Genomic DNA, 26,381 nt, shown 5'->3' on the forward strand with positions numbered 1-26,381 from the left:
CCACAGTGCTCCTGGACCAATCCTCAAAAGTCAACTAGACACACTCGTGGATGGGGATTCTTGGTGAAGATGATGCAGGTGGGCTATACTAACCTGTAGCTTGCAGGGAGTCTACTCACAAATCCTTCCTGATGCAAGGCAAAGACTTTAGGGCTGTAGTATCAGATTGTGCAGCAGGTGCAGTCCTTCAAAGTGCAGTCCTTTAGGTGCAGATCCAGATTCCAGTAGGCCTTCATTCTCCTTGTTGTCTCAGACAGCAGGCCTGAGGAGCTATGGAGCTCTCCAATATTTATCCAGTGTTCCTGGATATCAAACACGGGGCACCCCTGACCAATGGGATGCATGGTGGCACCCTCAGGTATGACCACTTCCTCCAAAAGGTGGCATAATATTGCCCCAGAAAGCAGTATTTTTACAAAATCCAAAAGAGAGAGTGTCTCTCCTTGAAGGGTAGATCAGGCTAAGCCATCCCACTGGCTCGGTTAAGTTTATTAACACTCACTTTCCAAGCCTCTGACTAATCTAAATACTGAGGCTCCTGTGTGGCTGGGGTGGCAGGATGTGGGGGTGACAAATGCAAAAATAACAGTTGATGGACAGAATGCAGAACAGTGTCATACATTCACCCCAGTACAGAGATCTGGGCCTAAATCCATCATTTTTTTGCACTCCACACCACCCCAGTTCAGACATGGCCATATACAAATCAGACTTGACCCTGTGCTTCATGGGAACAGTCCAGCCCGAACTGCCAAGCCATGTCTTTCCTGGACCGGAATCAAGCATCCTAGGACCGGTTTCTAGCTATCAGCCGTCTTCAGCCAGGACAGCTTGACTCCATTGGTGTGAAGAGCATGGGACTAACGTCTGAGTATACCCATCCCACTCGGGGTGACAAATGCAAAAACAACAATTGATGGACAGAATGCAGAACAATGTCTTACATTCACCCCACTACAGAGACCTGGCCTTTCATCAATGCCTTGTGTTTGCTTTTTTCGCCCTAAGTTGGCAGGGTATGCCCAGACGTGGGTCCCTTGCTCACTTTGCCTTTGGATTCAAGCTAGCCTTGCTGATGAGGGATGTTAGCCCTAAACCAGTCCAAGGATGCTTGTTTCCTGTCCAGGGAAGACAAGGCTTGCAAGTTCAGGCTGGACTGTTCCCATGATGCACAGGGTCAAGATTGTTTTGCATGTAGCTGAGTCTGAACTGGGTTGGCGAAGTGAGCTAAAGAGCAATGATGGATTCAACCCAGATCTGTGACTGGGGTTGAGTGTCTAAAAAGTTTAGCGCTCCGTCCATCATTCCCCTTGTGTTTGCTTTGTTCACCCTAAGTTGGCAGGGTATGCCCAGACGTGGGCCCCTTGCTCACTTTACCACTGGATTCAAGCTAGCCCGGCTGCTGAGGGCTGTAAGTCTGAAACTGGTCCCAGAATGCTTGTATCTTGTCCAGGGAGACATGAGTTGGCAGTTTGGGCTTGATTGCTCCCATTAGGCACGGGGTCAAGACTGATATGCATATAGCAGTGTCTGAACTGGGGTGGCGAAGTGAGGTAAAACCCGATGATAGATTCAAAGCAGATCTGTGCCTGGGGGTGAGTGTCTGAAAAGTTTCAGTGCTCCGCCCATCATCTCCTTGTGTTTGCCTTTAAAATTACATCATGCAACACAGTGGTGCACACTTAACTGTAGTAAGTCTACTGGGCTGTAAACCTACATATATTATACTAGGGACTTACTCCCATGCTCAGTAACAACGATAATTACACCAACTTTACATATCCTTCTATTCATAGCACTGTTCCTAGGCCTGGTAAGCAGAGCCCAGGGCGCTGTTACCACCAGCACCAAGAAAAACATGGGGGTGATCAGGGCAAAATGGATGACTTTCTAATAGGCACATATACCCCCTCTCCCATATGAACACAGAGGACATATAATCATGAACACCCAAACAGAGAAGATGCAGTTGTTAGTTGGTGCCCTTCTAAAGCATCTTTATTTAGCACATTAGGGTATGTTCACTCAGTGGGGATACGGGCTGAGATGTGAGGAACATTATAGGTATCCTGACCTATTGTCTCCAGCGAGTCAGCATATAAACCGCTCCTGCTTAGACTCAGACAGTACTCACAACAGCATAAGGTTCTGAATCACATCTAATGTCTAGGGCGCTGATTTCAATTCACCTAGATGCAGAAAACAAAATATCGTAAAATTAACTGGTCTATCTCCTCCTCCAGTAAGCAAGACTAAATTCTAAAAATTGCTCCTAGTGCAACTGAATATTCAAAGAAAAAGAGCAAAACAAGCAGGAGCCATCTCTAATTAATTTCTCGGATTGTTGCATGACCCAATATATTACTAGGTAATGGTGAGGCATACAAGTTCCTGACCTAGTGCATAGAACCACACCCGATCAAAGGGTATCAGGAGGTCCAACAACTGGCAGTAAAATCAAAAACATTTGAGATGTATAAGGCTTGATTATACATCAAAAGCACCTTGTAGACTAACATTAAACCCATTAATGAATCTAGCTGCTCGCTCCAGGCTGTTACACTAGACCAATGTCACCCCAGCAATACAACTTTTTCCATCATGTTTTTAAATATTTACTTACCCTTCATTGAGACGTTCACAGAAAAGTAGCCTTGGACTTCCTGGAAGAAATCAAAGAATTATTACTAAAGTGTTCAAGGCAAGAGATGGTCATTAATGGGGACTTCAACCTACAACCAATTGATGAATCGTAGTGTACACAATCTGTACATGCTGAAGAAGATCTCTTTAATATCAAAAACAGTGAAACTTTTAAGGTCAGCAATTTACTTAATTCACTTTTCCTCCAGTCCGTACCAAATTTCAAATCTATTGCCTAAACTTCAAAACACACATCTTTGGGCCTAATCAAAATCTCGGCAGAGGGGAATACTCCGCCATAAATGTGATGGAGATCCCATCCGTCAATTTATGATTCCATTATATCCTATGGAGATTGTAATATGGCGGATGGGATATCTGTCAGAGTATTCTATCTTCAGAGATCTAAAAAAGGCCCTCAGTCTCTCAGCAAGACTGCCAGGATAGATTATACCTTAGTCTCATGTAAAACAAATTTGATGTGTACTTCCTTTCACATAATCCATTGGAGGGAAAGTGATATTTTTCCTTAATCTCAAGCTACCACTTTAAAATGGCGTGAGGTGTTGAACTTGCCATCCTGGGGAAACTTTTGCCATCACAATTTATGAAGAGATTAAAATACATATCCATGAACCTCAATACATGAAATACTTGGGAGCAGAAAACAGCTGCACAGGGCTGCTGTATTACTTAGCAGAGCATATTGTATCTATAGTCACTTGACTCAGGGTAATCAGATCTCTATACCAGTCTCTGCAGCAGGTATGTGCCACCAACACTTTTGCAACGCGGAGAACCTCTCATTCTTGGTTCACACCCAGGTTAAAAGCAATAAGGCAGAGGTTTGTTTGCTACCTGGAAACAATAAGCAGAGCAGCCCCACCTCCTACAACATTACTTGTCTTGCTAAACTTAAGTACTTATTCCATTAACAGTTGAAGGAGGAAAAGAGAAATCATAACAGTGCACAGTGACTCCATCTATGCAAACGTTAAGACAAAATGACCAATCCAAATTCTGGCAGTTGATAAAGAACTTAGACACTTCCATATTTGGCTTTGGGGGTAACTAGATGGGACATGGTATGTTCACTCATGTCGACTAAACCCACCAAAACCATATCCAGTCCTCAAGAAGATCTGTCGACCATCACAGGCGGTGTGACAATTGCAGTTAGCATGAACGGGCTATGAACTGAGTAAATATCCACAGAAGGATAATGTTATCACCATCAATAGAGTGACACATTCAGTCAGAGCCTGCAGATGCAATGGGGCCCAATTCCTATTGGCATCCCGGCCTTGTTATGCAAGTCCAGAGGTAGATGGAAAGACTATTATCCATATTTTCTCTAATATTTGAACTAGGATTAGTTCCAATCTCATGGAAAGGCTACAATATTTAAGAAAAGTGACAGGCGAAATACAGCTATAACGATCGCCTTACTGCACCACTAGAGGTGCAAGCCAAAGCCTGCCCGATAATCCTTTTGGAGGAGTTAGAACAACAGCCCAGTGCAAGCACATTATTAATTTTTTTCAGACCAGATCCACGCTTAACTGTGGCACAATAGACAACAACTTGGCCTAACAGCCCATAACTGTAACAATAAATCTGGTTCTCCACTTTTTTGCCTGTTTCATAGTCTATTCAGTGGCCTTTGACAGTCTATATTAGCAAAATGGGATATCCCAAAATCTCTGTTGAGAGCCATGATTTCACTTCCAAAGGTGGAGCTTCACCAAGCATTGAATGAGCTTCACATTTACAACCAGCAAAATAAGCTGAAAGCCAGAGAAGTTAAAACATAAATAATGATCTTTGGGAAATTGAAGTATCAAGCAAAACAAAGCTGGACTCTGGGTAACAGCACATTGTTTCATGCTGCTTTCCACCACTATGGCTTTCTGAAAATGGCTCCCCACAAGACCGACCGGCAGCCAACCAGAAAAAAGCATTGACCTTAATGTTCATCATGTAAAATGATCAGCTGTATGGCCCATCAGTGAACTCCATCCTCATCCAACTTTCCGCCTTTGCTTTCATATGCCCAACACTGATGTCCAATCAGAAATCAACCACTACTGGACTCATTATAATTCAAAATCTACAGATAAGTCCTACTGCTTCCTAATACACAAATAAGTCACAAACCCATTTGGCATTTGTTTTAAGAAACCAGGAACATGCATGCTGTGCTGCATTCATGGCACTCTGGTACATCATCTTGAAAGCTAAAGCCGCACCCCTAAGTACCACCTGTGCGAAATGGTTAAAATTAACATCAAGGGCGACCCTACAAGTTAAAGCCATTGTAGATCTAGAACTCACTCCAGAATGGATTAAAATGTGTCAAAAGCAGTCCTCAAACTAACTAAAAGAGGCAGCTTCAGTTTATCTCACATGTCAATGGCTCCACCGCCTTCATTCCCTTAAAACCTGCTGATCTTCTCAGTGACCTGGGTGGGATTTCAACCATGCACCGCTGCATGAGCGAAAAAAATAGTGTAAGAGCGGAGCATCATAAGAATGTGCTTTCTGCTGGTTCCATCAAAAGACATCTGGAGAAAGTGGGCTAACTCTGCACAGGATTTATTGCAACATAGTCTGGTCAGTTATCAAAATGAAACTACAATAAACCTTTATGGTCTGGCATCACAGCACAGCTGTTGCTAGACAATTGTGTGTGCAATACTAGCGAAGGGCTTTGGCTCCCCTCACATTTTTGGAAACAGAAGTGACTATTTGATTGGGCAGATTTTGTGTTCTTCCAGAAAGAAGTGATTGCCCTCAAACAGAGCTGTGATCATTTTGGTTTTTTTTTCAGCTGCCTGACCTTGAACACATATCACATCGGAATACTATAAAAGTGTATTAGAAAACTAGATCATTTATGGTGTTTTTCTCTGGTGGCAACACTGATGGGAGGAGGGAACTGATTAATCTAAATGAATATTTATATCAGGATTCACAGTAGAACTGCACCTGACCTTTCAACTTACCCCAATAACACTATATTAGTCTACAGGTCTTTGCCTCCACATGAATACACATCTATTCCCCTGCTTTTTTCATGTGATGCTTCAAATTACCATACGACATTCTTTTAAAGTCAGAACTACTGGAATTGCCAATGCTTGCTGTTGGTGCTATCCAGGGATAAAGTGGAAAGACAAAACTTTCAATGGCCATTTTTTATAAAAAGGGCACTTTTAGTTGCAAGAAGGCCTTCAAACACTTCTTAAATACTGAGACCTACTGTGCTCTGTCAGATAGCAAACATCCTATCTTGTATCTTGAAACGTTTATAGGTAGAATTATTGTGTTATAGCATCACATGCAATTTACAAATGTGAATAATGAAATAATATATATATCTTTTTAATGTTTGTTACATTGCTTATCACCAACCTAAATGATTTTCTTCTTTTTGCTGCCAGGAGGTTGAGGATCAGAGTATCAACGAAGGCCTGGAAGGGAAGCAAACATCATCAATGATTCTCAAACCAGGACCGAAGGCCACCAAGGTACTTCCATAGAGTGTTGTAGATTTACAAAGGTTTGATGCAATGCAGCAAGACCACTTGGAGAGGGCAGGAATGTGCCACATCTACTAAGATATGCTGCATTACTCTCACTCTGCACTTGTGCATTTATGGCTGCCAAGCGCCAGCATAGGCACTCTTGCCCCATGGTGCAAGGGTGTCTGAGTAACAGACAGGGTTGTTTTTGTGCAGGGAGGAACATATTATTGAGCAAAAGCTTTCCTCCGAGTCTTTGTCCTCCATCTATGTGTGCTACAGAATGCAGCATACGTAGGAAGTGGAAAAAATGAGGAGAAATAAACATATTTCTCGGTGCCATGCCTCTCGTGGAAAGGCACACCATTTTGACGCATTCCCAGGGTAACTTGTCCTACTAAATCTGGGAATGCCCCAAGATTCAAAGGTGAATACATCTGAACACCCATGATCCATATATGGAATGCCTTTCCAGTGCAGAGTAACGCAAGGCAGCAACTTGTCTTGCCTTGAGTTACTCAAGATTTATTATGGTGCACAGAGCAATGCAATTTGGGCTTGTGTTGCCTATGCGTCAACATGTGTGATGCAAGGGCGACAAGAGCCCTAGATAAATCTGGCCCTAAATGCATGCCAAATGTTATGTCTCAATAGTCATTGGAGTTGTCGAAGGACTGTCTATTTATTATATATATATATCAAGCTCTTCATAGAGCAAACCATCTCAAACTGCTGTTGGATACCATGGTAACAAGGATAATGGTTTAGAAAATTAAATTAAACTAATTATTTATTTATTTGAGATGTCATCCGTGATGTCATCTGTGATGTAATTGACCATGTCATGAGTGATGTAATATCTGAGGTCATAAGCAGTGCATTCCAGGGGGCGTGAGTTATAGTTAGCTGAGCTAACAAGTTTTGTACGAGTGAAATCTGAGCCTAACTATAACATCACTGTAACCTTTGTTTTTTCAGTGAATATCTATCTATCTATCTATCTATCTATCTATCTATCTATCTATCTATCTATCTATCTATCTATCTATCTATCTATCTATCTATTTTTCTTATTTATATACAACAACTGTCACATACACTGCCTTTTATATTTCTAGTTTGCTGGATATGTATCATTGAGAAATATATTTACTTATCACCACACCCATAAAGAGATTCACTCACCCAAACTGTTTCCACATACGGTCTTAACTCATATACCTACTAAATCAACTATTTACACATATTTGGACAGTCACAGACCTCCCACCCAATCACACACATTCACTATCCCATGCAAATACTCACTTAACTAATTAATAACTAATATAGACTTTCACACAGCTAGTAACCAACTTATGTAGTAGTTTACACAACAAGAGATAGAGTGATACAGGTATTCACACAGTTTAATCACTATCCCATATATTTAGTGAGACACTTTATATTAGTTTCTTAGACAGTCAATCACAGTGCTACGAAATCCTCCATCCACACACTTATACATCCACTCACCATTCAATCCAGATTGCTATATATAATACCTATTTAAATATTGAACCAAACTACAGTCACTGGATGATGTCATCAGTGATGTCATTTGAGATGTCATCAGTGATGTCACTTACCATGTCATGAATGGTGTAATATTTGACATCATCAGCAGTCGATTGCGGGCTCGTGAGTTATAGTGAGTACAACTAACTATAACAGAGGCATTTCAATGGTTTTGTTCTAGTGAAATGTCCAGCTAACTATAACACCCCTAAAACCTATGTTTTTTCAGTGAAAAAAATATATATACACATAAATATATATGTGTTTATATATATATATATATATGTATGTATATAAGAAAATATGAATATATATGTATATATATGTGTGTGTGTGTGTGTGTGTATATATATATATATATATATATATATATATATATATATATATATATATATATATATATATATATATATATTATCCAACCTCGTCTTGAATATTGGTGCCTTCGAACAAAGACCAGCGCAGACCCAGGTTCAGTGCAATCAGTTTATTTTCGCCACTGCCGCCATGACGCGTTTCGGGAGATCCCTCCCTTGAACAGATGACAACTTAGTGTGATTTTTTATTTCTTTTAAAGTGCCAGTGCAACATCCATTAGTAAACATGGAAACAATACTTCTTATTGGTATTACCTTTACATCAACAAATTACCGCCTAAATGCATTGGTATTATCATATTTTAAATAAATCACATTTTCACCAAATCAATTCTGTACAAATGTAAAATATATATATATATATATATATATATATATATATATATATATATATATATATATATATATATATATATATATATATATATATATATATATATATATATATATATATATATATTCACTGAAAAAATCATAGGTTTCAGGCACGTTATAGTTAGTTAGACATTTCACTCATACAAAACCAAAAGAATTCAGCCGTTATAGTTAGGTCAGCTAACTATAACTCGCCCCCCAATGCACTGCTGATGATGTCACATATTACTTCATTCATGACATGGTCAGTGACTTCACTGATGACATCATCCAGTGACTGTGTGTTTCTAAAAAGTTTAAATATATTTTATATATATGTTAAGGTGTATTGTAGAATGAGTGGGTGTTAAGTGTCTGGATGGAGAATTTAGTAAGAGCGTGACTAACTGTATAAGTGAGTGAATAAATGTGTCCTACTGAATGCATGGGTTAGTGACTAAACTGTGTGAATGTCTTTATCAGTCTATCTGTTGTTGTGTAAGCTGCTGCATGAGTTGGTGAGTAGCTCCATGAGTGTCTATATAGGTTATTGATTGGTTGCCTGAGTGTTTGTATGGCTGCCTGAGTGGATGTGTGTGTGTGGGTGGGGTGTGACTATCTGCATAGATGTGTGAGTGGTTGATTCACTGGGTCTATGGGTTCAAGAGTGCATGTGAAAATATTTGTATGGGTGGGTGAGTGTGTGTATGGGTGTGTTGGTGAGTGAATGAATGTTTCAGTGGTACATGTGCGAGTAACTACATATGTAAAAGTCAGTTTATGTGAGTAATGGTATATATAAATAACCACATGTAAGAGTCAGTGATTGTGAGAGTGGCTGCATGGTTGAGTGTGTACTTAATTCAGTGATTCTAGAAGAGAGTATTTATGTGTTAGTATCTGTATGAATAAGTGAGGTGGTGTCTGTATAAGTGAGTAAATAGAAATATGATTGATTGTTTGCTTGACTGACTAGGTGTGTGAGTAACTCTGGATGTGTGGTGGTGTGTGAGTGTCTGTGTAGGTGTATGAGTGCATATGATAGTGTTGTATTGATGAGGGACTGCATGTATGAGTGACTGCATGGGTGAATGAGTGGATGTGTGTGTACACCTAGGAATCAGTCAGTACATATTCAGTAACTAGTATTGATGTGTCTATTGTTTTGAAAATGGTAGTCTGTATGTTAGAGCGGTTGTATCAAAGGTTATATTAGGGTATGAGGAGGTGAATCAGATTTTCATGTGTATGATGTCATCAGTGATCTCATTTGAGATGTGATCAGTGATGTCATCAGTGATGTCACTGACCATGTCATCAATGGTGTAATATGTGATGTCATCAGCAGTGCATTGAGGGGGCGCAAGTTATAGTTAGCTGAACTAACCATATGGCCAAATTTCTTTGGTTTTGTACGAGTGAAATGTTCAATTAACTGTAATGTTCCAGAAACCTTTGAATTTTTCATTGAATTTCGATGGTTTTTTAAATGTCAATTTCTAACTATAACATGCCTGAAACCTATGTTTTTTTAGTAAATAAAAAATGTTTCTACAAGCTAATTTCTAACTATAATATACCAGTTGCATTTCCAGAGTGGTGGAGAAAGGTGAGAATGGCCTTAGAAACACCTCTTGGAAATCCCACTGTGTGGGATTTACTGGAGGTAACAGAGGGAGTAGTTAGCCCCCAATGTCAAGCTTGGGGGCCAACTACCCCTTTTATTATCGCCAGTAAGTCCCACACAGCAGGATTGCTAACTTCTTATATGAGTACCCACTCCCTCCCTGCACCACTGTGCAAACGCACCCCCTAGCAAGTTGTAAATTGGGGAGTAAGTCCCCTTGAATCCTGAGGGTCCCTTTGGGCCAACTAGCTCACCAGGTCCCTCCTGTAAGCGCCACAGAGCTGCTTTGCAGAGAGGTCGTCCAATGCCAAGCTCCTTTATACACCTATCTGCAAGGTAGTTCTGTGGCGCTTACTGGAGGTGCCTGGTGAGCTAGTTGGACCCCAGGAACCCTCAGGATTCAAGGGGAGTTAATCCCCTAACTTGCAATGTGCAGTGTGAATATATATGTATATGAATATATATATATATGCATATAATTAGGATATATATTATTCTGATATGTGTGATGGTATTCATATTAATCTTATATATATTATTCTGACATACTTGATTGGGTTCTTTTTGGTACTTGGGATTTGGAGCATTCTAAACTAAATTATTCGAAGGCATCTGTAAAATTATATCTAGAGCGCACTATCGAACAAGATGGCGCCCCGGGATATCTATCCTTGGTAACTAATTTGTGCCATTGATTTATTTTTGTGTGATTCCATCTTAACCTTATTCCTTCTATGTTCTCCTATTCGGCAGGCATTTACTCCTTAGATGACCTGTCACCTTGTCCTTTTCATGACTCTTCTCCCCAATCAAATATACATATTATATTCTTTTGTTAATTTCATAAAGCGTCACACAAAAGATGTATTTTGCTGCTAATGCGTAAATACCAGTTTACCCAATGTCGTCCAGCTTTGTATTTTTTACAATCACTACCTCTAATAAACTAGTATGTTATACTGTGGCCTCATATTTACTTCCCTCATGGAAGACTAGGCAGTGGAGCCACTCTGTTTCATAAACTAGGAAACATATATTTTAGTCCTGTCATCAAATTACTGTCAATATTTCTTATTATGAAAGTTGTATCCTCTTTTTTAACGGTATACTGTGCATCTTTGAACTTTTATGATCTTTAAAATTTTCTTTTTTTTTTTTTAAATATTTTTATTCAAATTTCCACCCCCCAATTTTTCTGTTACATCCAATACAGTTTTTACAGTACAGCTTTGTTTTACACCGTTATACATATACAATACAGCCATCTTCATACCTAACAAAAAAGAGAAAAACCAAAAATAGGACAGAAGCTGATATAGCCCTATGAAGAGAAAGGGAAAAAGAAAGCAAAAAAAACCATATCAGCTCCTGTATTTTTAATTCTTTCTGCTCTTCCATTGCTCAATGGGAAGCCAGATCCTACCCCCAATACCCTTGCCCTTCTGCCTTTCCTATCATAGATAGCTTTCTCCAGATTATATATAGCAAGTATCTTTGCTATCCACGTCTGAAACGTCGGTGCCGATTTATCTTTCCAGGCTTTCGCAATAATGAGTCTAAACACTGCTGTAACCATAAACAAAAATTCTGGGTGTATGTTATTATCTCCTATACTGATGCCTAATATTATCAATTTGTCCGTTAATTTAGACTTTATCCCCAGGGATTTCTCCAAGAATTCCTCTATTGCCAATTTTAAGGTATAGAGTTGTGGGCATTGTGAAAACATATGAGTGATGTTAGCACTCGTTGAGTTGCAGCGCGGGCATGTTATTCCAGTGCTTCCCCCCCACTGGGCAATTCTGGCAGGTGTGTGGTATAACGAGTAAACTGTCTTGTAGTGTTGGGTTTGCAAAGTTGCTGAGCACAGAACGGATCGCCCTAGATCTAATGAGGCTTGAAGAGCTTCCGGGTGGGCCCTTACTTGTTCCACCCACTTGTTGCCATATTTCTCTCTATCATCTGTTTTGTATACCTGTAGTTCTGCATACAATTGTCTAATTGAGCACTGTAGGCTACTCCCCATGTAGTCCATTATCCTACAACTTGTCATTCCTGCTGATCCCCCCTGTTTTGAATGGAAGTAGCTTCTCACTTGTAAATATTTAAAGAAGTTGTTCCCAGGTGTTTTAAATCTATATTGGTTATCTTGAAATAGTAAGAACCCTCCTTTCTCATCCAACATGTCTCCTAATTTCTTGATCCCTCTGTCATCCCACTCCTTCATAACAACATCCCTAAAAATCTCAGCCGGGAGCTCGTTATTCATGTACAGTCTCAGGTATCTGTTATACCTCCCCAATCCTAGCTTCTTCTTAATTGCCCTCCATATTTTGTATACTGCGCTCAAAGTCTTAAACCTTGTATGCTTAAAATAGACAAAATCCACAGTTGTAACTAAGGCATTCTCTGCCATTTTTCCCAGAAGTGCTTCGTAGACGTTCTCTGGACATGCTCTCTCCTCCTGCTGGTCACTTCCTCCTAATAGCCCCTTGGAGTATTGGAGAACTGCCGCCCAGTAGTAAAGTCTAAAATCCGGTGCCCCCCAACCTCCCTTCTCTCTTGATAGTGTCAAAAATCGATACGCCCTACGTGTCTTCCCCTGTGCCCAAATTAATCTATTCACTGTGGATTCTATCCTATTAAACCATGTGCCATCAAAGTATAAGGGAATTGCTCTAAACAGATATAAAAATTTTGGGAAAGTGACCATTTTAATAAAATTAATACGCCCCATTAGTATCAGGTGTAAATTGTTGACTCTCTCCATGTTTCTTTTCACCTTCCCTATCAGTGGTTCCATATTAATCTCTACTAATTTCTCTAGCTCCGTGGTCACCCTGACTCCCAAGTACATTGCTTCTGGAACTACTCTTGTGTCTACAAATGTTGTATATCTATTCTGTACCACTTGTGTCTTCCCTCTATTTATGAGATACCCTGAGAACGCACCGAAATTTCTTGCCTCCTGTTCGATTTCGATCAGCGCCCCCTCCGGTGCTGGTGTTGTGATAGCCACGTCATCTGCATAAGCAAATAGTTTGTAGTCTTTCTCGTGCATTGTAACTGGGGGGACCCTGATATTATGTGTGAGCCTTCTTAAAAATGGATCCAAATATATGGCAAATAGTAAAGGCGAGGCTGGACATCCCTGCCTAGTCCCTCGTCCAATCTGAACCGTCTTTGAGTAGGATTTATTAATTCTTATCCTAGCAGTGGGTTGTTTATAAAGTGCCTGGATTGCTGTTATATATCCCATGCCTATACCTGCCCATTCCATGGCTTTCCATAAATAAGCCCAGGAGACCCTGTCAAAGGCCTTCTCGGCATCCAGAAAAATCGCCGCGACAGGGTCTCCTGCAGCCTCCGCTGCATCTAAGATGGTGATCATCTGCCTGGTGTGTTGGGTAGTCCATATACCAGGTATAAATCCATGTTGCGCCGGGGATACCACCCCCTCTATAACCTTGCTCAACCTATTAGCTAATGATTTAGAAAATATCTTAGCGTCGGCATTGAACAATGTGATTGGCCTATAGGAGCCCGGTTCTGTTGGGGGTTTATCCTTTTTTAGTATCACTATAATGTCCGCGCCGGCCCAAGATTGTGGAACTATTCTACCACCCCTGTGCCAAGCAACAGATTGCCCACATATCCTTAGCTAACACATCCCAAAAGGTTTTGTAGAACTCTGCAGGTATCTGATCTTGTCCTGTTGCTTTGCCCGATGGTAAACTAAATACTGCATATCTTATCTCCTGGACTGCTAGTTGCCCATCTAACTTATCCCTCTCCTCTGTGCTTAACCCTATCTGTGGCCCTTGTAGCAAATATTCCATACTTTCTTCTTCTAGATTTCCACTACTTATATCTTGTTGATATAAAACCTCATAAAACCTTCTAAACACCTCCTGTACCTCCTCCACCTTGTTGACAATTGTCCCAGTGCTATCCCTAATTTCTTTTATCTCCCCTGCTGCTAGAGTTTGTCTGGTCCTAATTGCCAACAGATGACCAAACCTCTCATTAAATTCATAGCATCTCTCTTTTTTTGCTAAATAGTTCCTTGCTGTCTTCTGTGCCAATATAATGCCTGCTTCTGCCTTCTGTGTTTCCAAAGCCAGCAGGATTTGTTCAAAAGGTTCTTGCCTACTTATTGCATCGACTAAGGCCTCTTCTAGTGCCACCAAGGTTCTAATCTCCTCTTCCGTTTTCTCTTTTTCCCTTTTACTTCTTGCTATTGTGTAACTTAGTGTCTCCCCCCTCACACCTGCCTTAAAGCTATCCCATACCATATCCGCTGAGGCCGAGTACCTATTCATGTCCCAAAATTGTATTATCCATTCTTGCATTCTTGTAATGTACTCCTTCTCCTTCAGCAACCCTCGTTCAAATGTCCATGTAGATCTTGGTGTTTCCTTATTTTGGGGCACTGATATATTTAGGACCAGTGGGTTATGATCTGACACTATTCTGGGGAGTCATTCTATTCTGGCTCCACCTACAAGTGAGCTAGATATAAAAAAGTAATCCAGTCTGGCTATTGTTTTGTGTGGAGCTGAATAGAAAGTGCTGCCTGTGCCTACTGGATTCGATTCCGACCACATATCCACCAGCGCATTATGTCGAACAAAATTTTGTACAGCTTTATATATCTTTTTTTTCCTCCCATGGTATCTAACCCCCTTCTCACCAGTTAGGCCGTCCAAACCATTGATGTTAAAGTCCCCACAACATATCACAGGTTCTGGCCACAATGCTATTTCTCCGTCCAGAAATTCAATTAATTCAGGTTCATCCTCATTTGGGCCATACAATGAGATAAGTGTACATTTTCCTGCTACAGTTTCCATATCAAGCATTACCCATCTCCCATCACAGTCCTCCTTTTTCTTTTTCACCTTCACAGTGCCTTCCCTAGCCAAGACTGCCCCTCCCTTGCTTCTCCCTTCCTGTCCTGTATAAGCAAGAACCTCAAAACCCAATTGATCTAACATATACTTGTCTTTAACAGCTACATGTGTTTCCTGTAAGCAGATTATGTCGATTTTCCAGAATTGCAACAATGCAGACAGCTTTTGTCTTTTTTCCCCGTTATTTAGAGCACATATATTAATCGTAATTATCCTGATTGCCATAACTCAAGTTTTGCTTTTACCATCCCTTCAACTGCTCTCTTGAAGTTACCCACACATTTTCTCTCTTCCATATATATTTTAAAAATCTGTACTGTATTGCTACACCAACCATCACCAGTGTTCCAGCCCCCCCGTCACCCCCCCTTTTGTATCCCCCCTCCCAAACTGCAGACCCACCCCCCCCTATGACAGGCAAATAGGTCACTCCTGACCTATGCGTGTCCACTGAGCGTTGCAGCGTCGCCCCCCCCCCCTCCTCCCCACTGCGCATCTACCCCCATTAACAATTCCTACCTCCCAGGCTTATTAAGTTGACTATCATCTCCCATTACTCTTTTCATTTCCTTGTTTCCCATGTAAATTCCCTTTTTTTTACTTCCTTCTAGCTCCCCCTTTTTCTGTCAGCTCAGCTAAAAATTCTCCTGCCTTAATCTCAGAGAAAAACATTCTAGTTCGACCTCCTGATATAACTTTTAGCTTTGCTGGGAACATTAGGTATGCCTCTGCTCCTTGACTCTGAAATGCTGCAATCAATTGTCTAAGTCTCCACCGCCTCTCCACAGTTACATGACAAAAGTCTGGTCTAGCAAAAAATGTTATTCCTTCGACCGTCTTCCTAGAATCGGGTCTGGCTTTCTCCATCAGTTCTTGTCTTGCCAAAAAGTTACCAAAGAATACTAAGATAGCCCTTGGGAGTGCTCCTGTACCCTCTTCTCTTCTTTTCTTTACTGTGAGCGGAAACCTATGGGCTCTCTGTACTTCTTGCTCCCAATGCCATGGCACCTCCGGAAAGGCCCCTTTTAACAGTTTGACGACGAAGCATCTGGGGTCTTGCCCCTCCACCCCTTCCTCAATTCCAAGGAGTCTAGCGTTATTGCGCCTCTGGCGATTCTCCAAATCCTCCACCTTCCATTGTAGATCCTCCACAATCTTTGTCTGCTCTTCTCTGGTTGTCTGCCAGTCCGTAACTTCATCCTCTGATCTGCGCGTTCTCTCTTCGACTCCAATGACTCTCTCCTCCACTTCCTCAAACTTTTTGTTTATTTTCTTGATCGAAGCTTGAATTTTTTTGGTGTCGTGTCTGGCTCTCCGACTTTCAGCTCTAGCTTCTGTTTGCATTTGCTTTAGTGTGGCAAACATTATATCCAATTTCCCTCCCTCGTTTTGAACATCTTGCCCATCTTCTTTATACATATTAGAGGTAGCAGAATAGTCCCATAACAGTTTCTTATGAGCATTTTTGTATGAACTCAGTGGGGAGCCTGCTTTTCTAGATGCCATTTTGCGCCTTTTTTGCGTGCTTCTCCCCCTGGAACCACCACTGTCAGCAGAACTCGTGCCTGAGTCTGAGGAGTCTCTTTTCTCGTCGCTGCTTGCCATCGCTGATTTCGATTCTTCGCAAACTGAGAAGAACCTATCCCCCTCAGCTCCCTCCGTAAAGTCAATCTCTGCCTGCTCTTTTTGCTCTGTCTGTGGTCTGAGGTTCGCAGCGTTCCCCCTCAATGTATCGCTATCTTTTTTATATTGGGCTTGTTCCTCACGCATCTCTGCCTCCACCTCTTGCAGAGCCTCTAACATTTGTCCCGTAATCAGCCCCTCTGCCCTGCCAGCGGTCTCTCTCACCTCTTTCTCCGCATCAGAACGCTCTTCTTGGCTCCCCTGCTCCAACTCCAGCTCTCCGCCAGCGTCGTGCGTCCAACTCGCCGACGGGAGCTCCGCGGGAAGCGTGAGTTCTGTGTATCCTGGTTGCTCGGCAACACCTCCGCTTGCGTCCTCGAGGACGCTGTTGCCTGCTCCATCGGGCGGTAGGGCTGCCGTCTTCGTCGAGGTTGCCATGCCAGAACCTGCTGTCCCCGGGAGTGCCTTGACACTGAAGACTTCTGATACCGAGGGCTGCCGGTAAGTGGGGTCTTTCTCGTTCTTCTTCCTCTCTGGATGATCGCGTACTGCTTGATTGCTATTACCCCTTCGTGTATCCTTGCTCTGCTTGAGCTCTTTTTCCTTCTCGCTGGCTTTCTCCAATTTACGTTGTTGAGCTTTAGTCGCTGTAGATATTGTAGGAGTCGATCGCTTGGCGGGAGGAGGCATTTTGGTTTTCGGTATGGTGCCGGTTCTCCCCGCTTCCTTCTGGCATGTTTCTTTATTTAGGTCGCTAGGCATGGGCTGTTTATCTTTCCCTCGAAACGCCATCTCTGCCTGGATTGTCTTACAGAGCGAGACAGACAATGACTTCACTTTAGTCAAAATGCGTACAAAGCTCCAAAATCCACAGCTGTGCTCCTTCGATCTTGGCCTGTTATCGCAACTTTGCTGCCTCCAAAGAATAGATTGCATACTATCTTTCAGTAACCCATCTGATGCCTGGGACTAAGCATGGGTTGGAGAGGGGTCGGAATGCGACTTGCACCTACAACGCTACAGCGGCCATCTTGCCTCCCTCCGATCTTTAAAATTTTCAAGTATCTAATAAAGTGATTTGACTGACAGACTGATTGGGTTCATATTATTATTTAAAAGCACAACCACCCACTAACACACATGTTGTGAATGTACAACTACAGCACTCTCTGGTTTTGAGGCTGACTCTAGGTAACGAACAGTGAGCATCTATTGAAGTATGTATGATACAAAGAGCAAGCTTAGCTCAATGGACATGGTTGAAAGGAGTACAGTGGAGCTCAGTGAACATGGGGTACTCACAAAAGAATGGTGCTGCAGAGGTCAATATACATGGGGGTACTCACTGAAGAGAGGTGCTGCAGAGCTCAATGAACGTGGGGGTACTCTCTAAAGAAAGGTGCTGCAGAGCTCAACGAACATGGTGGTGCTCACTAAATAGAGGTGCTGTAGCGCTCAAAGAACATGCTCAATGGGATATTCACCAAAGAGAGGTGCAAAGGCTGAACTAAACAAATACTTTGGATGTTTGTGGGATAGAACAACAGCAGGAGGCATCCAGTTACTTTAACACTTTTGTCTAAGTGTGTCCACAGGTAGCCATGGCATGAAAAACACAGAATAATGTTATCTTTGATACTGAATGTTACACTGAAAGCAAAATTAAGTAGTGCTAATATTCACTGGAGAGAAACAGGAATATAGTCACAACCTCAAAGCAATACGTCTGAAAATGAACATAAAATAATATTGAGCCAAATAAAGAGACACATAGCTGCAAATGGCCAGAAACTGTCTAAAGGTCAACATCAAGTTTAGGATAAAATAAGGAATACGTTTTTAAAAAAATGTGTAAATTAAATATTTTTAAATAATAATACAGTTGGATGGATGACAATTTCAATATCTAATTCCACAAATATATGAGCTGATATAGAAATCTAATACTAGTAGGAAGAAAAAAACAATTGGATACATGAATATGTAAAGTATATAAAGACTTCAGAAATGTAAGGCTATCACCATTTGAAATCCAGAAGAATTAGTACAACATGGTAGGTAAATCGAAATAAGCAAATAAATTCAAGAATCCAGAGAGATTTACAAAATCACTAAACAGATAGTGAGGATTTGTCTTTCTTCAAGCAGTGCCACATTGATAAAAATATAATCTGCACTCGAAGCTCTGAACAAAATGACATCTTTTAAAAGAAAGATGTATGAAATTCTGCTCACCAGAGGCCTACGGTTTGCTGTGCCTTCCCACAACCAGCAGAGACTCTAGGTCACCTCGACAACCAGCAGAGACTATGGGTCACCTCCACAAGCAACAGAGACTCTGGGTCACCTCCATAAACCAGCAGAGACTCTGGGTCACCTCCACAACCAGGAGAGACTCTAGGTCACCTCCACAACCACCAGAGACTAAAGGCCACCTCCACAACCAGCAGAGACTCTAGGTCACCTCCACAACCAGCAGAGACTCTAGGTCACCTCCACAACCAGCAGAGACTATGGGTCACCTCCACAAGCAGCAGAGACTCTGGGTCACCTCCATAAACCAGCAGAGACTCTGGGTCACCTCCACAACCAGTAGAGACTCTAGGTCTCCTCCACAACCACCAGAGACTAAAGGCCACCTCCACAACCAGCAGAGACTCTAGGTCACCTCCACAACCACCAGAGACTCAAGGCCACCTCCACAACCACCAGACACTCTAGGTCACCTCCTCAACAAGCAAACTCTAGGTCACCTCCACAACCAGCTGAGATTCTGGGTCACCTTTATAATCAGCAGAGACTCTGGGTCACCTCCACAATCAGGAGAGACTCTAGGTTACCTCAACTACCAGCAGAGAATGTAGGTCACCTTCACAACCAGCAGAGACTCTGGGTCACCTCCACAACTAGCAGAGACTCTAAGTCACCCCCATAACCTGCGCATATGCTAGGTCATCGCCACAACCAGCAGAGACTCTAGGTCACCTCCACAATCAGCAGATACTCTGGGTCACCTCCACAGTCAGCAGAGACTCTAGGTCATCTCAACTACCAGCAGATATTGTAGGTCACCTTCACAACCCACAGAGATTCTGGATCACCTCCACAACCAGCAGAGACTCTAGGTCCCCCCCACAACCAGCAGAGACTCTAGGTCACCTCCACAACTAGCTGAGACTCTAGGTCCCCTCCATGACCAGCAGAAAATCTGAGTCACCTCCACAACCTGCAGAGACTCCGGTTCACCTCTACAACCAGGAGATACACTAGGTCACCTAAACAACCAGCAGAGACTCTAGGTCACCTCTGCAGTCAGCGGAGACTTGAGGTCACCTCCACAACCAGCAGAGATTCTGGATCACCTACACAACCTGCAGAGACTCTAGGTCACCTCCATAACCAGCAGAGATTCTATGTCACCTCCATAACCAGCAGAAACTCTGAGTCATCTCTACAGTCAGCAGAGACTTGAGGTCACCTCCACAACCAGCAGAGACTCTAGGTCACTCCCACAATCAGCAGAGACTCTAGGTCACCTCAACTACCAGCAGAGTCAATTCGCCACCTGCACATCCAGCAGGGACTGTATACCACCTCTACAGCAGCAGAGACTATAAGTCACCTTCACAACCAGCAGAGATTCTTGTTCACCTCCACAACCAGCAGAGACTCAAGGTGACCTCCACAACCAGCAGAGATTCTAGGTCAAATCCACAATCAGCAGAGACTTGAGGTCACCTCTACAACCAGCAGAGACTCTAGGTCCCCTCCATAACTGCAGAGGCTCTAGGTCACCTCCACAACCAGCAGAGACTTGAGGTCCCCTCCACGGCCAACAGATACTCTGGGTCACCTCCACAACAAGCTGAGACTCTTGGCCACCTTCACAACAGGCAGAGATTCTAATTCACCTCCACAACCAGCAGAAACGTGTGGTCAACTCCAGTACTAATAATTGGTTGTGGCTCAAAGCCCTCTATCAGCTGAGTAAACTCGGACATTTGTGCTATCACATTTAATACCTCCATTATGCTAATTGTTTCTTGAACAAATGATAGTGTTCTAAAAAATGTAAAATAGAAGAGATGTTCATCTAACTGTTCAAATTGCTGCTGATGTAATTTTGTGCTTCCTCCTTAGGTTCCTGTTGAAGGCATTGCCATTGTGCACCAGTTCCCATTTTCCTCAGGCCTACAGAGGATGTCGGTTGTCACACAGGTGGTTGGGGGCGACCAGTGTCTGGTCTTCATGAAAGGAGCACCCGAGAAGGTGATCAGCTTCTGCCGGCCTGAGACAGGTATTCAGAGACATGGATTAAAAATAACTTACAACTGATTTAGAAAAACATCAGGAAACCTTGTAGGGTAATCTGGTCCCTTCTCCAGAAGTAGGCATGAGGAACCTCTGTGAGGATCTTGATAAAGGTATAGAACTCTGCTGTGACTTGCAATATTCTCATCATGGAGAGATGGGAATATTTTATTTCGTATAATATGTTACCATTAATAAATTAGACACGGAAATGGGGAGAAATATGAAAATGAACTATGCTCTTTCTCCATGTGAAACCTCTCCTGCATGTTTGTAGTTGGCAAAAAGCATTATAAATACGAAAGACGAACGTTATGTAAAAATAGTACTACGGAAAGATAACATCCTGTCAACATATTACCTTACGTGCCCAAAGCACAATTTAGTTACAGTTTAGTACAAGCACTGACAAATACAGCCTTTCTTTTTTTTAAATTTGAAAAAGGAACTTTAATTGGGAGAAAAAACACTGCAACAGAGTATACATAATCAACAAAAGTGGCCTACACCTATTAACAATAGGGAAATGATGTGATAACGATATAACCATAAATAATAATGAAACAGCATAAGAACCTAATATATATTAAAAAATATCAATATTGCAAATAGTAATTATTTTAGAGTGGTTTCAGAAGGGAACAAAGAAAATAAATAATACAGCAAAACGCAAATGCATGGTGGTTTGGAAACCTCTTCAAGCAGTGGGCAATGTTTGGTAGATTTTCTGAGCATAGGCATCTAAGAAAATAGTTATAGGAGAGCATATGTTTCTCTTTTAAGAAGTAGAGATGGAGGAGAGACATATGCATGGTCGAGTAGGTGTAAGCATGGGCGAATTTTGCGAATTCGCGGTCCGCGAATTTGCGGAATTGCGAATTCGCGATCTGCCAAATTCGCGAATTTTTGTTTTTTTGCGTGTTCGCAGGGTTTTTTGCGTGTTCGCGGGGTTTTTTGCGTGTTCGCGGGGATTTTTGCGTCTTCGCGAGCTGCTTGCATAGCGAAGTTACTCATGCAGTCGTTTATGGGAGAGGGAGAGATAGATAGATAGATAGATAGATAGATAGATAGATAGATAGATAGATAGATAGATAGATAGATAGATAGATAGAAAGAGAGAGAGAGAAAGAGAGGGAAAGAGAGAGGGAGAGAGAGAAAGAGAGAAAGAAAGAGAGGCCGGATCTCTGAAGGGCCAGATTCCTGAGTTGCCCCTACAGAACATACAGCTTTTTATTTTTAGCAAAATGCATATGAAAATTGTGCTGTAAAGGTCTCTTTTAGTTTAACCCCTCCTGACAACTCAAAATGGGTGTATTTGCCATCCTCTCCCTTCTTCCTGTTTTTTATATCTGTAAGTGCTTCCTGATGAGGTTTAATTCCTTGGACAGATGCCTCATTGCCTACTTGTAAATATTCTCTGACCCTGCTTCAAGGTTCAGAGCAGGGTCAGAGAATAGTTGCAAGTAGGCAACGAGGCGCCAGGAAGCAATTAGCAGCAGGTGTCCAAGTTGAAGTTAATTTGTTTGTAAGCCTTTTGTAAAAGGTTACAAAGAAATTAGGTTCAACTTTTGCACCTGCTGCTGTAACCCTTGCTTGGCTGAAAATTCGTCCCCGCTGATTTGCGGATTTTACCGCGATTTCGCGAGACTCGCGGATCGCAAAATCGCGGAAAATCCGTAAATTCGCCCGCGAAACGGATTTTACGCCCACCCTTAAGTAGGTGGTTATAGCAAATACTACACCACCAAGCTTGAAAAGAGAGTTGTGCAGATTGTTTCAAATTTTTGGTTATTTGTTGGAAAGCAACTGCAATTAGTAAATCTACAATAGTTCTGCTACATGTAACGGTCTGCCAATGATCAGAAAGTGTGCCTAGAAAAATGTTTAAAGGTGAAAAAGGCAATTGAGTGTGAAAGAATATATTAATTTGAGACCAAACCTTCAACCACAACTGATAAGTGTAGGTACAGGAGAAGAGCATGTGACAAAAATCAGCATTCAAAGCATTACATGACCAGTAGTTCGGAGTGAAAAATAAATTGTAGATTTAAATGTATACAAGGAAGATGGAGTAAAGATAAGTCAGGTATATAAAAAGAAAATCTTGAGGTTTTACGGATTTTCAACCACAAATTATTCCAAAATGTAGTGGACCATGAAGTACGAAAGTCGTGTTCCCAGTGCAACTCAATGTTATTTTTATTTCTATGTTTCAGAGTTTTGTTAAGGAATTTATAAATAGATGAAGCACTTGGTTGGGTACTTAATAAAAGGAGAATATTGTGTTGAGATAAAGAAGGAGGTGAAGTTGGAGACGGTGAGGATAAAGAAGGAGTCATAATTTGAATCAAAATGTTAAATTTATTAGAGTATGATTTGGGCAATTTAAAAAGAGCTTGTGCTTCAGGAAAGGTAAGAAATGTATTGTTTGAATAAAGTTGATGAACGCAAAGCAGGCCTTTATCTTGCCAGGATTTCTAAAAAATGGGTTTGGTGTTAATTTTTATAAGGCGATTATGCCAGATTGAGGAATTAAGAAATAGATCCTTGTCTGAAAGATGTGAGATAAGCATAGATTGAAATAGTTTAAGAGTAGTTTTTTGTATGGACAAAAATGAATAACGTGTCTTGTGAGTAAATGTGAGAGATTCTTGGAGAGAGAAAGTAGAAAGGAAGGAGGGTTCAATGTATTTCCCTACTGGAAATGGCATTGAAGTGGATTGATCTAAACATTTAGAAAATTGTCTACAAATGAAGGCATTATGGTAGGTTTGAAAATCAAGGACATTTACACCACCAAGTTCTTCATTGCATTTGATCATGACTTGGGAGATAGGTGGCTTATTTTGTATTCCATAAAAAGAGAAATAAAACAGAAGAAATAGCAGCTTTAGTATAAAAGACAATAGGAGCAAGCATACTTGTATTAGTGTTATGCCAGCCCCACCGAGATTGATACAAAGGATGCCATTTAGATATGGAGCCAGATAGCGTGGACGGAGCAAACCATAAACCTAGGTATTTATTTTTTGGGGAATTCCATGCAAATTTAGTTGAGACAAAATATTTCTGGCCTGAGTTAGATGGTGTGGTGCCACCATATGCCACAGAAAATGAAAGGAAAGCCATTCGGTGAAAGGAATGTCAGTCTTTGTGAATGATTGTATTTTTCTTTGACATCTGACTCCACTCAGGATAAGAGAGCAGTGAAGAGGTAAAAGAGTCCTCCTGACCCATACAGGGAGACTGTGAGGTGCAATGAACAATCTCAACAGAAGCCAATGATGTTGAGATTGAGCCAATGGTGTATAGAAGTGGCAAATCCAGGAAAATATAGAGGCCTGTCCAGTACTGCTAACAGACAGAGAATACATTTATGGAGAAAGATTTTATTTTACAAAATGCTTGAAGAACTTCTAAAACAGAGAAATATTTTTATGTTAAGTAATCTTCATTCTATTGTGGAAGGAATGAGGCAGATGACTACCTAATACTGCTGTCACTGGCCCCAGGGATTACTGCTGATCAACAAAATAAGTTTATCCTCTCAGCAGCTAATAGAGCTTGTAGGGATAGGTACCAGGGCTCTAATCCGCAGGCCAAATGTTTTAAACAAGGAAACGGGCATCCACCAGCCCATTAACATTTTCTATTCCTGTTTCTGCAGGAAGAGAGTCAGAGGGGGCTGTGACAGGCATGGTTCAACTAATGCAGGATGTGCATTCACAGCCCTTTCTTTCTCCTACTGCATCTCCTTCATCGCCCTTCTTTTATAGGTGAGGCTTGGCAGCACAGCTGCCAACATATAGTATGTGATCAACGTAAGAAAACTTTAAGAAGTAGTAACAGTACTACCAGAAGACGGGCTTTGGCTCTGCCCACATGCTGGGAGTCAGGAGCAAATGTTTGATTGGGCAGAAGATGTGTGCTTCCACAAATAAAGTTCTTGCCATCCACACAGCCATGATCATTTTGTTAATTTATCCTGATACCCAAGGTTTAACATCAGGAGTGCACATATGACAGTGTGAAGATAATAAAGTTTCTGTGATAACTACACAATGCTTGTTTTCCTCTGGCAGCAGCACTGATGGGAGGAGGGATGACATTCACTTTAGACTACAGAGAGCAGTTTTGTATTTGAGAGTCCGGGTCTTAGGATTTTCTTAGGATTTTCAGGTCTGGCTTGCAAGTGCAACTGTCATCTGACCCTTCTGACCCTATGTGATCAATGGGACTTAAGCTCCATCCACAGGATAGTTTTCATGAGCACAGGATTTGATTTGGCCACTGCTTGTATTGCACTTTTTGGCTTATGGCAAACCTTATACTCAATACACCAGTGGTGGCAAGCTAATGATCAGGGCAGTAGGCCTGATCTGTTTGCAATGAAATATTATGATAAAGGCACTAGGCTAAAGATGTTTACGTTGAAAATCATTTGCCAAAGTAAATAGGCATTTAAGTGAGGGTTGTAACTCTATATTAAATCCTTCAAGGATGCATTTTGTTACATGGAATCCCACAGATCACCATAGTAGGCACTGATTTTGGTGTTGGTCACCCAGTGTGAAATAAGTACATTTGTTAGACCATTTTAGGAATGGTAGTATTTTGTTTTTCCAGCTGTAATTGTGTATACATTTGCAATTGTATTACTGTATGCCTGATTGTTTTCCTGTGGGAAAACCTATGCACAATACATTACACCTCACTTGGTTATGGTGAGATGACAATGATGACAGCTATAGGCTTGATTCGTGTACAGAAAGATGTTATACCCATAGGTCAGGCTTGTTCATTATGAAATGTTATTACAAAGGCAGTAGGTCTGGCTTATTGATTGTGAAAAAGTTTACAGTAAAGTCAATATGCCTCTAGCAGTAGATTGTTGTCATGTTTTGTTGCAGGCCGTGGAAAGGTATTTGGCTATGTAATCTCACCAATTACACCATAGTAGGCAAGGGTTTTGGTGTTTGTTGCCCAATCGGGCAAACTCTGGAATTAGACATTCACTCTGGTGATTCCTTGTAGACTCTGTTGAAATGGATTGTATATTCTTTTACCATCTGTAATTTTGTGGATATTTGTAATTTTGCAACTATTTGCATCACATATTCTAACCTAGGCACACTGCAGTAGGCCTGAGTTGTATATAGTGTCAAGCAGCTGATGAAGGTTATTGACCTAAACGGCTCGCTGCAAAAGACATGTCAGATTCCTTAGGGAGAGCTGTTTACAATGAATAGTTATGACAAAACTGGTAATCTTTACCTATTGTGAAAATAATGTGCTAAATGGGGTAGGCTTTTATGGTTGCATGCACATTACACTGTGCTAAAGCTTGTAAGCAGACCATTTGTTACATAGAATCTGACAAATTACTAACTGGGCAAAGGTTTTCATGTTGGTGATCCTCCCAAGCAAACCATGGGGATAGACAATTTGCACT

The 26,381-nt window shown here is 41.4% G+C and overlaps 1 protein-coding gene across 1 annotated transcript in view; it reads left to right on the top strand.

Annotated features, from left to right (window-relative positions):
* The window catches only part of LOC147684249 (putative cation-transporting ATPase 13A4), a 276,452-nt gene that overhangs the window by 127,042 nt on the left and 123,029 nt on the right, over positions 1-26,381 (top strand). The window contains exons 15-16 of the mRNA XM_086944649.1: positions 6,087-6,173; positions 20,759-20,915. Of these exons, the coding sequence (XP_086800775.1) occupies positions 6,087-6,173; positions 20,759-20,915 (244 nt within the window). The remainder of the gene's footprint in view (positions 1-6,086; positions 6,174-20,758; positions 20,916-26,381) is intronic.

The sequence above is a fragment of the Lissotriton vulgaris genome, chromosome 11, assembly GCF_964263255.1.
Source record: "Lissotriton vulgaris chromosome 11, aLisVul1.2, whole genome shotgun sequence".
Taxonomy (NCBI): Eukaryota; Metazoa; Chordata; class Amphibia; order Caudata; family Salamandridae; genus Lissotriton; species Lissotriton vulgaris.